Below are 16727 nucleotides of genomic sequence, written 5' to 3'. Positions count from 1 at the left end.
TGAGCGGGGGTTATCACATTTAAATTAACCACTGTAGAGGATAGTGGGTGATGATTCATTGCTGTACATTTTCTTACTTTTTCATAAAAAGTCATTTGTGTGTGATATATTGACACAAAAACATCTACAACTTACTCTTAGGAGTGGAGCGGTCCACCCCTGCCATTTACATGAGTGGGATGTCCCAAACACACAGCCACTTTGCTGTTGGTTTGTTGGCAAAAGATGTTAATTCAATGTTGAATTGCTATCATGTGCAATCTGGGTACAGAACGGAATCACAACTCAGTGTTGTCAACACATAGTGCTTAAGTCAAAATAGCGGTTCTCAACGTGGGCGGTACCGCCCCCCAGGGTGCGTTCAGAGTACGGCAGGGGACATTTTTACAAAAGGGAGGTGCTGGGATGCCTTTTGGGGGCGTTTGGTCGAAGGTAAACTTTACACTTTAAGTGGACAACAATACCAGTTTAGACATTGAGCAACTTGGTAAAACTGCATTGTGTAACATTAAACCATGCTTGGCTGCAACTGTATCGATGGCAGTTCTATTCAGTGTTTGTTAGCTTCTGTTAGCTTCTTGGCACAACTCCGTTCTCCTGCTACTGGTAGCTAAAATCACCTCACTGTGTGTCCCTCTGAAAAATGAACCCATTTAAATAAAGAAATTCCTCCATGGTGACACCACGACAGAGAGCCTTCATTTTATAGCGTTAACACCGGAGCTGTAAGTGGTCCGGTGTGAAACGGGGTGATAGAACAACACAGCACTTTTACATTTCAATAATCAGATTGCAGAAATTGTTTCAGTTGTTTTAAAAGGTTTATGTCAGTCTGCCTTTTCCCATCGATATGCTTCCCGACCGCCCTGCACCTTAAGGGGTTAAAATAATAAAGACGCGCAAAACTCTGAAACAGGAGAAGCTGGAAATAAAACGGAGCGACGAACTAGATGTGAATTATGGCATAAAAACAGAGAATCTGACGCTGAACAGTGAAAAATCAACACATGATGTGAAACATGACCATTAGGAGGCGCAGCAGGTGATGAGTGAAGATTAATGATGATGAGCGACAATAAATGATAAAATAAATGTAGCAACAGGAAATAAACTAAAGTGGACATAGCAATAAACCAAGAGAGGATAATACTAATCAAAGGAAACTAAATGGAAATGAATGAAGAACAAAATGCAAGAATAAACTGGTATGGCAAGACCTTTCGATCAATAATTAATACAGAGACTGTATGGCAAGAATAAACACACTATTTCCAGATAAAAAAGTAAAATAATACTGTTGAAATGTCATGGGTTTGTTGAGACCACATCTAGTACTGAGAATAAATATATCTTACAGATCATAACAGTAAAGAACTGATCACTTATTCATGTTTTGAATTAGATTTGATGAAGAACCAGATTTGTTCTTTGTAATTTCTGTCCAGTAAAACTATTAATCTATAATCAATAGACAGGTCTATATAAAGATATAATCCATGTTTCTGTCTCATATTTGTATGGCATTTAAAGGAACTTTTGTTTTTCCTCTGAAAGCTCTGGTTTGCACAGTAAATGCCATGTGGGTGAAATTTCATGGATGATACTCTGATGTCCCATTCTCCTGAAGGCAGCACAGATCTGCGTCACCAGAAACCTACAAGAAGATCTATGATTAATGTAGTTACAGTTCTATCCATGTTTTAATGCTGCAGAGCTCAGTCGGTTTGCAAATAGTTCAGAGTTTAAACTGGCATGTTGTTCATCTTTTATCTGCTCATTTTGTGGAACATTTAACAACTAGAAAATGGCAAAGAACAAGAATATTTTTCCACTCTGATTGGCTGCTGTTAGGCCTACAGATTTTAACTTGAATGTTCATTGCATTTTTTGTAAACACCTGTGAAAATAATTTCTATTCTCATGGTTTTTTGTTCTCTGGGAAATTATGTTTGATGATAAATACAGAAACAAGCATAAAAATCAAAACATCTACAATAGTGATAGTATTAATGATAAAAATAATAGTCAGTGCAAAGTAGCCTGCAAATTTTTTGGTGGGGGCGGTGAGGGACCTGGATAAAGGCTGGGGGGCGCTGGCCCAAAAAAGGCTGAGAAACACTGAGTTAAAATGTGATTCACCCTCACCTAAAAGGGGTTGTGCTGTGGTGGCGGGTGGTGGTGGAGGGGTGCAAAAAACAGCTTGCATTGATTGAACATTTAGATTACTAGTTCTTCCCCAAACCTTGTCCTCAATCAAACTGACCTGCGTGTTTTCAGTTCAGCAAAACCCTGTTAATCAGACGTCAATTAAAATCATGTGTGCTGAATTAGGGGAATGCCTAAAACTTGCAGGGCAGTGTGAAAGTTTTAGGCACACTGCCCTGCAATCCTGCAACACTGGATTGATGTTGGCATTTCAATCAATGGATGTTAATTGGCTAGAATTGAATGGTTGTTTGATGGTTGATCCAGCTTCTGCCGTTGACCTTAACCATAAATTCAACCTTTGTGATCATAATTCAACATTGAATTAACATCTTTTTACAAACAAGCCAACAGTAAAGCAGCTGTGTGGTTGGGCTATCCCACTCATGTAAACGTAGGGGTGGACCGCTCCGCTCCTTGTAGCAAGTTGTAGATGTTTTCGTGTCAATATATCACAAACAGTCAGTAAGAATTTTTATTAACAGGTAAAAAAATGTACAGAAAGGAATCACCACTCACTATCCTCTACAGCAGGGGTGTCAAACTCCAGTCCTCGAGGGCCGGTGTCCTGCAGTTTTTAGATGTACCACAGGTACAAAAACCGCTGGAATGAAATGGCTTAATTACCTCCTCCTTGTGTAGGTAAGTTCACCAGAGTCCTGCTAATGACCTAATTATTCTATTCAGGTGTGGTGCAGCAGAGGCACATCTAAAAGTTGCAGGACAGCGGCCCTCGAGGACTGGAGTTTGACACCTGTGGTCTACAGTGTTATTAAAAATGTGAGAACCCCCAATCAGTAAAAAAATGCTCTGACCCAGAGCTCTGATGAGGAGGAGAGGAGGGGAAGGGGTGTGGCAAAACAGCTGACATTGATTCAACATTGATCAGACATCAGCATTTCATTCATTAGATGTCAACCACAAAACAACATTGATTCAATGACACAGTTTCAACGTTAGTTAATTGGCTAGAGGGGGATGGTTGTTGGATGGTTGATCCACCGTAAGTTGTTGACCTCAACCAAACATGCAACCTTTGTGATGATAATTCAACATTGAATTAACATCTTTTGCCAACAAGCCAACAGCGAAGCAGCTGTGTGGTTGGGACATCCCACTCATGTAAACGGTGGGGGTGGACCGCTCCACTCCTTTTAGTAAGTTGTAGATGTTTTTGTGTCAACACATTATGCACAGTCAGTAATAATATTTACAGACAAGTAAGAAAATGTACAGAAAGGAATCACCACTCACTATCCTCTACAGCAGGGGTGTCAAACTCCAGTCCTCGAGGGCCGGTGTCCTGCAGTTTTTAGATGTACCACAGGTACAAAAACCGCTGGAATGAAATGGCTTAATTACCTCCTCCTTGTGTAGGTAAGTTCACCAGAGTCCTGCTAATGACCTAATTATTCTATTCAGGTGTGGTGCAGCAGAGGCACATCTAAAAGTTGCAGGACAGCGGCCCTCGAGGACTGGAGTTTGACACCTGTGGTCTACAGTGTTATTAAAAATGTGAGAACCCCCAATCAGTAAAAAAATGCTCTGACCCAGAGCTCTGATGAGGAGGAGAGGAGGGGAAGGGGTGAGGCAAAACAGCTGACATTGATTCAACATTGATCAGATGTTGATCAGACATCAGCATTTCAGTCATTAGATTTCAACCACAAAACATTGATTCAATGACACAGTTTCAACGGTTTGATTGGATGGTTGTTTGATGGTTGATCCACCATCATTTGTCGACTTCAACCAAAAATCAACGATTCTAACTATTTTTCAACGTTGATTTAACATCGTGTGCTGTCTGGGTGGTCATTCATGTTGACGTTGGAAGAGAGGAGAAAACTATAAATATATTGCTGCACTTTACTGTATGGCTAGCTCGCTGTCTCTTACTCTGCAGTTGTGGAGTCACAATATCTGGGATCATGAGCGCCCCCTGCCATGAGGCAAGAGAACTGCCTGCCTCCCCTCCAATCTGTTTTCTGCCGTTTCTGATCGCTCCTCCTCACACAAAACACGTCACACACACAGTTTGTGACAAAAACACTGTACATTATATACATGAGCTAAATTATGGAAAACCAGTTTATATATTGAATGTTTTTAGCCATTTTTTTAGCGACGTACAGACAGGAGGAGCATCAAATGGCAGCCAGTGCAGTTAGCCAGAGGCTGATCAGTCCAGGTGAGGCTCAGCTCGCTGCTGCCTCACCGCCTGAGCTTCCGAGCATTTGAATGGGAAAATGCAAAAATTCAGCGAAAAAAAATAATCAAAATTGTTTTTAAGGCTGTTGTAAACCAATATTTTAGTAATCGAGTAATCTATCGATTATTCTTACGATTAATCGAGTAATCAGATAAAAAAAATTATAAAATAAAATATTGGTAAATCTAGCATAACACCAGTGTTACTATTGGATATCAACATCAGTCCAATTTTTCATATTTGAGCATCCCTAACAGTTACTTTTCTGTAGTTTAGAAAATTAACCTGTAACAATAACAGCTCACTTTCTAAGTTAACCTGAAGAAAATCTATACAAAAATCTGAACTTCTATTCAATTTAATAATAAAGAGGCAGGCTCACATACGCTTATAAAAATGTCAATACTCCAGCTTTTAGTTTATGTATTACAAAAGTATTGCGAGGGAACGCAAAAGAAAAAAAATTCCCCATGTCCCCTGGGGGCCTCCGTAATGTATTCATCTTCGAACGAAGAATGTAAGATGGGGTTTGAGGTAGGAAATAGGCCAGGAGACAGACGGTGGGTCCGGGGGAGACAGATGAACGTGATGTGGAGGGAGAAACGACCGGTAGACCGGGGTACGAACGTAAGACCCGGGGGGAGAGCAATACGGGATATTTACAGAAAAATTATTGTAAAGAATTGCGGGAAAGGGGGGTAAAAAACGGTAGTTTCCCTGCCAAAACGGGAGGCTTGACAGGTGTGCCTTGCAAGGGCGTAGGTTCGGTCTAAGTTTTGGTGGGGACCTTGCAAACACAATTGCAGATAAGAAGAAATCAATAATAAAAGAAAAAAGAAAAAATATTACATAATTAACAGACCTATTCTACCTCACATTCAGTGCTGACCTTACTAAACACCGGACTTTACAACAAATGCGTTGCGTGATAGATATCTAACTTATGGGTCCACTCACTGTACTTACAGCCGACGTAGCGAAATAACTTCTAATGTCTGTCCTTTTCTTTTTTGGTGGCGACATGGTCTCGGAGACTCAGAAGGAGACGCGTGTGCCCAGCTAGCCGCCGCCTTTTGCAGCTAATCAAAGAACGTCCGACGAATCAACTGACTCCCCCTTCCCCCCCGACAGCACCGTTCCGACACGGTCTCGGAGGCTCATAATAAATGTCAAACTAAGAAGCTTCCGTTCCGCGCACCGCCTGTTGCTGCTAATCAAAGATCGTAGATCCACGTTCTTTGAGCCAATATGGCAAAAATTGGTCGGGACTTTTTCATATCCCGTGAATATTGGTCGGGACATGTCCCTACCGTCCCTACCCAAACCTACGCCCATGGTGCCTTGCCCAGCTTTTGTGTTTATGTTAGCAACGGGATTTTACACCTTCGTTCGTCACACTCAGATGATTTCCGCCTCCCGTTTGTTGAGACATGAAATGTATTGTGCGGTTTGTCCGTAAAGCTACATTTACACGGTAAGCATCAGCTACTCAGCCGGCCGCTGTGTTCAGTCGGTCTGCTCACCTGTATAAATCCTCCTCAGCGTCTTCCCGCCGTTCGGTTTGAACCAGCAGGTCCCAGCGGAGAAAGGCTGCCGAACATCGCTCCAGTCAAGGATGTTTATTGGTTCCCGAAAACCTCGAAAACCTGGGCATTATCATGGATCAATAAAATCCTCCTAGGCCGAACTTGAAAATTGGACGTCAAGATGATAACACTTAGCTTTCGTAACAACTCGGAGGAAGTCGGAGCTCCGCGCAACGCAAATGAAGTCCCGGCCGGAACACGGTGCGCTAACTAATAAAACATAAATTAACGAAGCTTCGAGGCAGATCAATTTTCCACGAGGAATTTTAATTATGGAGGTACTCGAATCATTCGAGGAATCGTTACAGCCTTAATTGGTTTAGCCAAATGAAAAATGAATACTTCATAGTAGAAACCACAGGGTGAAAAGAGCAACATAAATTATCTTATTACATTTTTTTTCCCATGATGCCTCTCCTGACCGCAAGTCACTGGTGCACAGGTATGAGCGTATGTACGGCTTTATACGTCCCTTTTTTCCCCTAAATTTGTGTGTACGCCAAGTTTTAGTGTGAAAACTGTACACTCTATTATACATGAGGCCCTGGAGTTTTTATGATGATTTCTTCAGGGTGAGAAAAAAGGCTTTTACTGAAACATGGTGGGATGAATCTCTGGCGCCCCCTGTGGTGCAGGAGGTCATTAGACATAAAAAACCTTTTCAATCTGAATTGCTGCTGTGAGATTGGAGAGCTGAGTCTGCCCTCTGCTGATTGGCTGTCCAGACATCTGCCCTTTGCTGATTGGCTGTCCAAGACATCTGCCCTCTGCTGATTGGCCGTCCAGACGTCAGACATGAGCAAAGCAATGGACGGCTCTACCATCTCTGAGGAGGACGATTTTCAGAGAGACGAGGCGGTTCCCTCCAGAAGCTCCTCCAAGATCTCAGGTATCTGGATTCTCCGTCGGCCCACCGGGTCTGTGTGCCCAGAACCAGAACTCTAAAGGTTCTGAAAGTTCTGATTCTGCTGCAGACGGTGGAGAAATCATTGAAGGGAAGCGGACCAAAAAGACAGTGGACCGGCTGGATTTCCAGGCTCCGAAGGCCAGGGAGAAGCTGAAAGTGGCAGATGGTAAGACCCGAACAGAACCAGCCCTGCACCTGTTCTGCGGGTTGACAGGTGGCCGGTTCTGATGTGTTAAGGCAGTGGAGACAAGCTGGGCGACATTCCTCGGACCAACTACGAGATCACCAGGAGGAAGGCGGAGGAGCTGAAGCTGCTGCACGCCATCCTGTTCGACCGACCCGGGAAGGTAAAGAGCCAGGAAGAGGGACTCAGACCCGGTGAGATCTGATCCAGACGAGTTCAGCAGAACCAGAACTCCTCAGTGGTTCTACTGGGTCTGAAGAAACTCTTTGACCCGGTTCTACTCAGCTACTCTGGGTTGATAAAACAATACTGATCCCTGTTAGCGTCCCTGTTAGCGTCCCTGTTAGCATCCCTGTTAGCGTCCCAGCTAGCAGGCCAGAAGGTCTCCAGCTTGTGCCTGAGCAACAGAACTGGGTCAGCAGCTGATGGTTCCTGATTTGATTCTGCTGAACAGAAACATCTCCATGTCCTCCTTTCTCCACCAGCTGGACCGGGTCCAGGATCACAAAGCATTCCATATTAGTTTGCAAACTGCTCCGTTCTACCAGAACCCGGTCAGTAACGGTTTTGTGTCTTCTCAGTCGGCCTCGGTCAAGAAGAATCTGCGGCTGTTCAACGGCTTCCCGTTCGCCGCAGACAGCCAGGAGTTCACCAGGAAGAGAGACAAGATGCTCAGGTGGGTTCCTCAGCTGGTTCTGGATCCCTGGAGCAGTTCTGATGGAGGTTCTGATGGACCTGTCTCCCCCAGGAACTCTAACCTGACCAACACCAAGCTGAAGCTGGTCTGCTCCATTCTGGACCTGGAGAAGAAAGGAACCCACCAGGATCTGATCGATCGGATCCTCGTCTTCCTGATCGCCCCAAAGAACAGCGGAAAGGTGATCAGAAGCCCCGCCCCTCCTTCTTGAGCCCCCACCCCCTCCACGAAGAAGCCCCGCCCCTTCCTACTGAGGCTCCACCCCTTGCTAACGGCTCCTGTCGTTCCCCCGCAGCGTGCACCAGTGAAGAAGAAGCGGAGGACCAAGAAGAAGCTGGCCAGCGGCGACTCGGTTGCCAAGAAGAAGAAGAAGAGCAAACCCAGAGCCAGCGGCACCAAGAAGTCCAAACCCGGCAGCAAATCCAAAGCCATCGTCATGGACTCCAGTAGCGACGAAGATGATGACGAGAAGGTGGAAGCGTCAGTGGAGGCCGGAGGTTCTGATGGAGAGGAGAAACGGTCAGAACAGGAGGAGGAAGAGGAAGAGCAGACTGACCAATCAGAGTCTGATGAGGTGAGATCAGTTTGGTTCTGACCCAAACCTCCTGCAGAACCCTGAACAGGTTCTGGTTGTTTCAGTCCTCCAAGCCCAAGTCCAGCAGAGGGAAGAAGAAGAAGCAGCAGATACCAGCGAAGAAGAGACCTAGGAGCCAGAGCTCTGACGGAACCAGCGAGGCAGAGGAGAAGGTACCAGGCCCAGGTCTGAACCTGGAACCAGAACCAGAACCGGGTTCTAATGGAGAACTCTGCTTTCTGTTTCAGCCAAAGAAGAAGAAAGTAGCCGCCGCCAAAACCAAGAAGGCCGACAGCAGCAGCAGCAGCAAGAACACAAACGCAGGTGAGCCGCAGGTCCAGAACCTGAACCGGGTCCGACCCGGGCCTGGTTCTGACCCCTGCGTATATTGACCTCTGACCCCCGCGGTCCAGCCGAGGACAGCTCCGACGAAGACGAGCCGCTCATCAGGATGGTGAAGAAGGCTCCGACAGACGAGCAGCTGAGGAAGACGGTGGAGAGTCTGCTGAAGGAGGCCGACCTGGAGGAGATGACCATGAAGCAGATCTGCCTGAAGGTCGGAGCGCTGACCCCGCATGACCTCTGACCCCGTCCGGCCCCGCCCCGCATGACCTCTGCTCTCTGCTGCAGGTGTTCGACACGTATCCAGAACACGACCTGAGCAGCAGGAAGGACTTCATCAAGCAGACGGTCAAGACCGTAAGTCTGACTTTCATCACCCTCATCATCCTCACCACAGCGGGTCCAGCCCGGTTCTGGTTCTCCCTGGGTCCAGAACAATAAATAGACAGGTGATCAGTATCGATAGATAATGTCTGATAGAATATTTAATAATTTCACTGAACCACATGGCATTCTGAGAGATGTAGGCAGAAGAAAGGCTTTGGCTGCTAAACTTCTCATAAGCTAGTTGGATAGCATCAACTCGCTCACTCTTTGGTTGCTTAGCAACAATGTGTAGCGTAACTTTCACGTTTCTGCATCGTCATCCACCTGACATGAAACCATTAAATCACGATACATTTTCAGCCGTATAGCCTAGCCCTCACCAGAACTGGACTGGGTCCAGAACCGGACTGGGTCCAGAACCGGACTGGGTCCAGAACCGGACTGAGTCCAGAACCGGACTGGGACCTGTTTGAGTCCTCCAGCAGGGGTTGCTGTGTCCTGATAGGAAGCGAGTCTCATGATGTCCTCTGTCTCCTCACAGCTCATCACATGAAGACGCCCAGGTGTCCATGGCAACAGGCTCCACCCTTGTTTTTATGTTATTATGGGATGTGGTCAGCAGGTTTTTACGTTGGTTCAGTTTGTAATGAAGTCGATCTGTTGCTGAGGCACAGCGCCCCCTGCAGGACGGCTCCTCCGCATCAACATGTTCAATAAATTTGTACATTTTTCAACAAAGCCGGTTTGGACTGTGATTCAAAATGCTCCCTGCAGGACCGGTTCTGGTTCTGGTTCTGGTTTAGGACAACAGCTGATCTGAATGCAGAACAGAACCACCACAGATCTAAATCCTCCTTCAATCAGAAGCAGCTCCTCCTCGCTGACCTGGTTCTACTGGTTCTGTTGGGAACCAGGTTCTCTGACTCGGGTCCAGTCTCTGGGATTGTGGAAAAACCAGAAAAGGTATTGGATGAAATCTGGGTTGCAGAAAGTCCAGCTTCCTGTGACCTGGTTAGACTCTAAGTGGCGGATCTGATGGACCGGATGACTCGGATATGGAGGTCCAAACAGGACCGGATCGATGCAATCCAACACAACAATTTATTTGATCTATTTTTAAATTTTCTTCATGTTTTTATTTTTTTCACAATTTATTCTAAACTTCCTGAAACAGGCGGAACCGCAGCAGGAACCTTTCGGACCTGCTGGATCAGAACCCGTCTGAAATGCATCCAATATTTAAAGGATAACTGCCAAGCAGGTTCTGATCTGGTTCTGTAGATGGTTCTACATGGAGACAGATGGGTTCTAAAAGCCTGAACAGAACCGGTCCGTCCCAGCCCTGTGCTGCCCCCTGTGGCTGCCTGTCCCCAGGTCATTTCTGTCGTGCGGCCACCAGGAGGCGGGAGAGAGCTCCACCTTCATGAAACTCCGGGTCATCAGAACCAACAGAGTCAGTTCTGATGGAGAGCAGGAAGACTAAGTGCTGCTGGAATGAGAAACCAGGTCAGGGAAATGTTGATTCCTGATCAGGCTCTGCAAAAAGGTCCCGGTCCGTTTTCCTCCTTCGGGTGCTGGGAATGTTTCTCCTCCATTCATCCGACTCCGGTTCTCCAGAAGTTCTGGATCTGACCGGAACCAGGAAGCAACCAAACCGCCTCCATCCTCCGCCCCCTCCGTCAGCACTGCATCCTCATTGGCTGCTGCTCTCCCCCAGCAGCCAATAGGTGGTCATGGTTCCCTTCCCCTTGACGTCGACGGACCCCCGGCTTTCCAGCTGGAAGCAGTTGAACTCCATCAGGACGTCGCGGGTCGCCGACGACACGTGAATCTTCAGCGCTGCAGATACAAACACAGACGGCTGTAAACACCTGCTGTCGGTACCAGTTCCGGTCCACCCTGGAGGACCTTCTGTTGGGCCAGCAGGGGACGGTACCACTCCAGTCCAATCTCAGGTGTGTCGAAGACGTGGCTCACCTTCCCCGGTGGACTCCATCCGTGAAGACGTGTTCACAGTGTCCCCGAACAGGCAGTAGCGTGGCATCTTCAGACCCACCACTCCGGCACACACCGGACCTGCAGAGAGAGGCGGATCAGAGCCGGTCTGGGCCGTGAACAGAAGCGTCTTCCGGTTCCTGTGGGAAAGTCCAACGGTCCGTCCAGGATCAGATTCTCAGTCCGTCCCCAACGCCGGTCCAAATCCTCACCGCTGTGAATCCCGATCCTCAGCTCCAGCTGCCGCTCCGGCCGGTGGCGGATCCTGAAGGTTCGGACGGCGGCCAGCAGGGCGAGCGCCATGCGGGCGATCTCCCTGCCGTGCCGCTTCCCGTTTCTCACCGGCAGCCCAGAGACCACCATGTAGGCGTCACCGATGGTCTCCACCTGGGGGCGCCGCAGGACAACGGCACTGTTAGCGGGACAGGAAGTCTGCTGCTTTAGTTTTGTTTTTTAATGTGGCAGAAAATTATTTTAACATGATTAAAATTGACAGAATGACTTCCTTCCTCTTCAACCGGATCAAAAGGTGAATCGTTCAGATCCACTAATTCTGATCCCAGCTACCTTCATCCTGTTCTGACCCAAACGCCAACTGTTTTCACCTTATAAACATCAAAGTTGTCAATGATGGCATCAAAGCAGGTGTACAGGTCGTTGAGGAGAGTCACGACCTGCAGAAACACAGACCTCAGGGTTTAGATTCAGACTAAACATGGAAGAAACACAGGAGGCATAGTTCAGCTGCAGACAGGGGGAGCTGTTTACAGCTGCAAGGCTTCCCTCTGCTTCCTGTGTTTAAGCTAGGCTAACAGCTTCCTGTGTTTAAGCTAGGCTAATAGTTTTCTTTTTCTAACAATGTTTATGTTTGACTAGGCTAAATGTTTCCTCTGCTTCCATCATTTTTCCTTAGCTAATGTAAGCTACGCTAACAGTTCCCCAGAGTTTGCAGCCTTTGCTTTCAGATAGCAAAAGGTCCAGGGGCTGTGGACCTCCATGGGGGAGCTTTCTGCAGACAGGGCGGTGAAACCAACGATGTCACTGAAGTAGATTGTGACCGAGTCAAAGGCTTCAGCTTGAACTGTCTCTCCACGCTTCAGCTGCTCTGCCACCGAGCTGCAGATGACAACAACCAGGTCACAGGATCAGTACTGACTATAGTACTACTACAGTGATAACTGTAGTAGTACTATAGTACTGACTGTGGCAGTATCTGGTAGAGAAGGGCCTCAGCCTTGCGTTTCTCCTCATGGTAGGCCTGGGTGCGTTCCTCCACCAGCTCCTCCAGGTTGTTGGCGTATTGCTCCATGCGGGACAGCAGGTTGTCCAGGATGTTGTTTCTGGACTCTCTGGAAGCAGAAACATGTCAGAGTTTACCAAACGTTTAGCTGTAACTCTGCTCTGTCCGACCACTTTAATAAACATTTGTTTAATTTAACAGGGAATTTCATGATAGTAGATGTTTATCAGACAACTTTTTTAATTTCCTTAGAGCCACCAGCAGAGGGCAGCAGTTTATTTCTACTGTTATTGACGTAAACAGGGTTCCAGTGAGAATGTATCAGAAGGTTCTGATCCAGAGCAGCTCGGCTCTCTGGTGTCAGAGCTCATTGCTGGGAAACTAGGAGACTTCACCCCCTACAACCCGGCCCGTGTCTCGGCCCTTACGTGCCGTGCTTGCGCAGCAGCAGGCGGATGTGGTTGAAGTCGGGTCTCTCAGTCGGCTCCTCGGCCCAGCAGCGCTGCATCAGCTGGCCCAGCTCGGGTTTGGACTCGTTGGGACTCGGACTCTCTCTGTGGTCCTCCGGGTCGACGGTGGGCCGCAGGCAGGGCCACTCGCCCAAAATCACCCGGTCCACGATCTCTGCTGGGACACCGGGATGCTCAGGAGACGCCTGAATCCGGAAGGAAGTGGGACCCTGTGGACCCGCTGTGGTTTACCTTTGGGACTCAGCAGTGCCCCCTCCAGGTAGAAGGCTCCTCGGCGCAGCGCCACCTCCTGCAGGATGATCCCAAAGCTGTACACGTCCCCTTTCTGTGTCCCCTGAAGAGGCGGAGATTCCATCCGGAGCAGCTCTGGAGCCACCCACAACTTCTCTGCACAAAACCCAGAGAAAGGTCAGCTCGGTCTTTTATTTTGACAAAGTTTGCCCCGTGCCTCTTCTATAGCCATCGGTAGCGATGGAGAAGTCGGAAAACTCACGGGCGTAGTAGGCGTGAGTGTCACTGACGCAGTCCGGGTCAGATCGGAAACTGGTCAGACCGTAATCGGTGATCTTGAGGACAAAGCGCTTGTCCACGACGCAGTTAGACGATTTGAGTTTACCGTGAGAGACGATGACGCTGTTGTGAAGGAAGACCATTCCCTGAGGACGAAGATGGGTACTGAGCGTTTGTCCCACCTGGAGACCGGGCGGTGCGCAGGAAGAGGCTCACCTTCACAATGTCGTTGATGAGCGAATACTTGAACATCCAGTCCAGGGTGATGCTGTCATTCTCCAGGATGTCCTGAGGACATGTGGGGACAAGTGAGGACATGTGGGGACAGGAGGACGTCAAGGTGCGCGTACCTGCAGGCTGCCTCGGGGACAGTACTCGATGACAATGCAGATATTCGGCGGGTCAATGCACGCCCCGATGAACCGTGTCAGGTGTTCGTTCTGGACGTCCCTCATCTGAACAGAAACACGTCTGGGTCAGTTCGGTTCTGGAGGTCCAACAGAACCAGAACTGCCTGATGCTCCAATACAGAACGTCTTCAGATGATCTGGACAGACTCACATGTTTGAGTTCAAACAGAACTTTCCTGTTCAGCTCGATCCGCTTCCTGTTGGAATATTTGATGGCCACAATGTTCCCCTGTGAGAGAGAACAGACGGGAACACTGAGGGAACGCCGAAGGAGCGCTGAGGGAACGACGAGGATGATGAAGGCCACCTTCCTCTCACCTTGCCAGACTCACCTTGCAGTAGCTGGTCTTGGCGAACACCTGCAGGTTTCCGTCTCCGGTCATTAAGGATCCGTAGTTGGAACCTCTCTGCGGAGCAAAGAGCTTCTCGTTAGCAGGAAGTGGAATGACTGGGAACTTCCTGCTCTGCTGACCGGCGGTGGTTCCAGAGCTCACCAGTGACAGGGTGACCCGGCTGCCGCTCCGCAGAACCTTCTCCATGCTGCTCATGTGCAGATCATCCCATGAGATTCGCCACAGCTGAGCCACCAGCTCCCGCTCCAGCCTCAGCCTCCTGCAGAACCAGAACCAGGTCGGAACCACGGGTCAGATCCATGGGTCAGAATGACAGAGGGTTCTGGAGATAACCTTGATTGAAACCAGTTTGAATCAGCTAACCCAGGTAGAGCCGGGGTACTGCCAGGTCAGATCAGTTCAGTGAGAACCAAACCTGAACCAGACCGAAATGGAACTGGTCCAAATCAAGAACCAATTCTGACCCGACTGGACTCAAACTGGGTCATGTAAGATCCAAAACCTGGAAAACAGTTAAACCTGGACCAGAACCAAAGAGTCCAGCTGGTCCAGAACCGTACAGGTCCAAATAAATCCTGTGACCCATCATCAACCAGAACCTGGACAATGTCCATAAACCACCGATGAACTGGGGGTTTAAGGACCAGTTTGAAACCAGTTTAAGCAGTTCTAGTTTTGAACACGGAAACAATCCGATTCTGGTTCTGGTTCTGGTCAGTGAAGGTGACCTCTGACCTGTAGATGAAGATGGCGACAGCGGTCGTCATGGTGATGAGGAAGCAGACCAGGATGGATGCCATCTGGTGGACAGTGATGGTTCCTGCGGGGTGAAACACATTCCCGGTTCAGGTTCTGATGCAGACCGTCCCAAACGGACCAGAACCAGGTCCCGGGTCAGAACTCAGGTCTGGAGAACCTCTGGTTCTGACAGAACCAGACATTGGACCGGTGGGATCCGGGTCAGTGAGTTCTGTTCTGGTTGCTTTTGGACCTGGTTCGGCCCTGTTCAGACCCGGTTTTGGCCCATGTTTGGACCCAGGTTCGGTCCAGTCCACTGACTTGTGAGGCACTTTGGGTTGTCGTTCTTCAGGCCGCAGAAGGGAACGTCCAGAGGCCTGGTTCCGCCCAGCCAGAACCGGGCCGACCCGGGTACCTTGGTCAGATCCTGCTCAGAGCTGCTGTAGGTCAGAACCACCTGCAGGGGAACAGAACCTGGTCAGAGCTGGAAAGAGTGTGGTTCTGAAGGGTTCTGGTTCTGTACCCAGTAGGCGCTGCGGTTGGAGTCCCAGTCCCACAGAGCATAGTCCATCTCCCGGTCCCCGTTCACGTCCAACTGGACCGGACCTGCCACACCTGGGGACGGACAGAACCGCAGGTCAGGTTCTAGAACCGACAGGTCCAACTCAACCGGACCACAAGGGTTGCTTGGTTCTGCTCTGCATCCAGAACCAGAACCAAACATGGAGAAGCAGCAGTCAGCTTCTATGCACCACAGATCTAGAACAAACTTCCAGAAAACTGAAAAACAGCCAAAACCCTGAGATCCTTTAAATCCACAGTAGATTATTAATGCCTGGATCATCGATTAATCTGGTCTGGATCCAAACGGGTCATTACTGCTCTCTGCTCTGCCACAGACATGCTGAAATGTTCCGGGCCGATAAACTGGACCCGGCTGGAATAATCAGAATAATAACAATGTCTTTACAGAGCTGTTAATAGGTTCTGGTTCTGGTTCTGAAGGAAGAACCTCCAGATTGTTTCTGGTGAATTCTGCTGCAGCTCGGTTCAGAAAGGAGTCGTCGCTAGTTGGAATTAATGTGGAATGAATTGTCAACAAATGCTGGCCAAGCTAAATAATGACATAGAAAACTTCAAGAATCCTGGAACTGTTTCCTCTCCTGTAAACTCCTTTGAACTGCTGTTTTGGAAAATACTGATGAGTGACTACTTCTGTTTACTGTGGTTGTTTCTGCTAGCATCAAGGATATTTGTATATGCCAATCTTCTGTGAAACGTTTATTGATTTGATATGCGCTGACCTGGTTGTATTGCTTTGTTTTATTTGTATTTTTTGTTTTGTGAGGGTGTGGAGAGGACTGGGAGGGGTTATGCATATATATGTTCTGAAATAATAAAAACTTTAATAACAAAAAAAGAAAAGAGTCGTCCCTTTTCTTTCTGATGGACCCAGGTTCTGATGGACTGCAGGTTGCCATGGCAACAAGAGGACCGGTTGGGTCATATGGCTCAGCAGGATTTATTAGCCTTTATTTTACCAGGAGATAAAACACATTGAGACTGAAAACATCCTGGATTGGTTCTGGACCAGGATCACTGTTCATGCTGAACTGGTCTCCCTCCTGCTGCAGAGGCCAAGCGGTCAGAATCATCGGGTTCTGGACAGAACCTTCCGGACCCATTTATTCTGTGCTTCCAGGCAGCCGGGATTTTTTCCTAACATTCAATTTATTCCGGGCCGAGTCAGAACCAGAATACCTGACTTTCCTACAAGGAGAAACTGTGGGTCAGTACACAAGGCCCAGAACCGTCCAGAACCATCAGGTCATATAAACATGAGTAAACAAGCATCCATCTACACCCGACCTGAGCTGAAAATGGGATCTGATTCCATATTGACTTGATGTGAAACAAGGCAAATATCAAGTGGGAGAGGGCTGTTTCTTTTTGATTGTTAAAAAAAAAACATAACAG

General features: G+C 48.0%; 2 protein-coding genes and 1 long non-coding RNA gene across 5 annotated transcripts in view; 1 reads left to right on the top strand and 2 right to left on the bottom strand.

The window, feature by feature from the left end:
• Positions 1-9553, bottom strand: part of LOC107834774 (uncharacterized) — a 17003-nt gene extending 7450 nt beyond the window's left edge. The window contains exon 1 of the long non-coding RNA XR_001660601.1: positions 9415-9553. This is a non-coding gene — a long non-coding RNA (uncharacterized LOC107834774). The remainder of the gene's footprint in view (positions 1-9414) is intronic.
• dek (DEK proto-oncogene) overlaps positions 1-9772 on the top strand; it is a 34906-nt gene extending 25134 nt beyond the window's left edge. Inside the window, exons 3-13 of the mRNA XM_016666641.1 lie at positions 6702-6892; positions 6978-7076; positions 7148-7257; positions 7676-7770; positions 7843-7972; positions 8087-8365; positions 8431-8538; positions 8614-8689; positions 8779-8921; positions 8996-9064; positions 9576-9772. Of these exons, the coding sequence (XP_016522127.1) occupies positions 6799-6892; positions 6978-7076; positions 7148-7257; positions 7676-7770; positions 7843-7972; positions 8087-8365; positions 8431-8538; positions 8614-8689; positions 8779-8921; positions 8996-9064; positions 9576-9587 (1215 nt within the window). The 5' untranslated portion in view covers positions 6702-6798 and the 3' untranslated portion in view covers positions 9588-9772. The remainder of the gene's footprint in view (positions 1-6701; positions 6893-6977; positions 7077-7147; positions 7258-7675; positions 7771-7842; positions 7973-8086; positions 8366-8430; positions 8539-8613; positions 8690-8778; positions 8922-8995; positions 9065-9575) is intronic.
• Positions 9773-10145: 373 nt separating this feature from the next.
• Positions 10146-16727, bottom strand: part of LOC103131439 (atrial natriuretic peptide receptor 1-like) — a 30158-nt gene continuing 23576 nt past the window's right edge. For 2 of the 3 annotated variants that reach the window (XM_016666636.1, XM_016666635.1), the window contains 16 exons: positions 15274-15365; positions 15072-15207; positions 14748-14832; positions 13992-14271; positions 13811-13888; positions 13600-13704; positions 13466-13537; positions 13233-13395; positions 12971-13126; positions 12698-12893; positions 12232-12378; positions 12022-12145; positions 11635-11703; positions 11242-11416; positions 11012-11110; positions 10146-10873 (listed from right to left, as the gene is read on the bottom strand). In XM_016666636.1, the coding sequence (XP_016522122.1) occupies positions 10728-10873; positions 11012-11110; positions 11242-11416; positions 11635-11703; positions 12022-12145; positions 12232-12378; positions 12698-12893; positions 12971-13126; positions 13233-13395; positions 13466-13537; positions 13600-13704; positions 13811-13888; positions 13992-14271; positions 14748-14832; positions 15072-15207; positions 15274-15365 (2123 nt within the window). In that variant the 3' untranslated portion in view covers positions 10146-10727. The remainder of the gene's footprint in view (positions 10874-11011; positions 11111-11241; positions 11417-11634; positions 11704-12021; positions 12146-12231; positions 12379-12697; positions 12894-12970; positions 13127-13232; positions 13396-13465; positions 13538-13599; positions 13705-13810; positions 13889-13991; positions 14272-14747; positions 14833-15071; positions 15208-15273; positions 15366-16727) is intronic. The other variant, XM_007543085.2, reaches the window with a different exon arrangement.

This window comes from Poecilia formosa, unplaced genomic scaffold (assembly GCF_000485575.1).
Source record: "Poecilia formosa unplaced genomic scaffold, Poecilia_formosa-5.1.2 Scaffold761, whole genome shotgun sequence".
NCBI classification, from domain to species: Eukaryota; Metazoa; Chordata; class Actinopteri; order Cyprinodontiformes; family Poeciliidae; genus Poecilia; species Poecilia formosa.
This window is presented reverse-complemented; position numbering and strand designations above follow the sequence as displayed.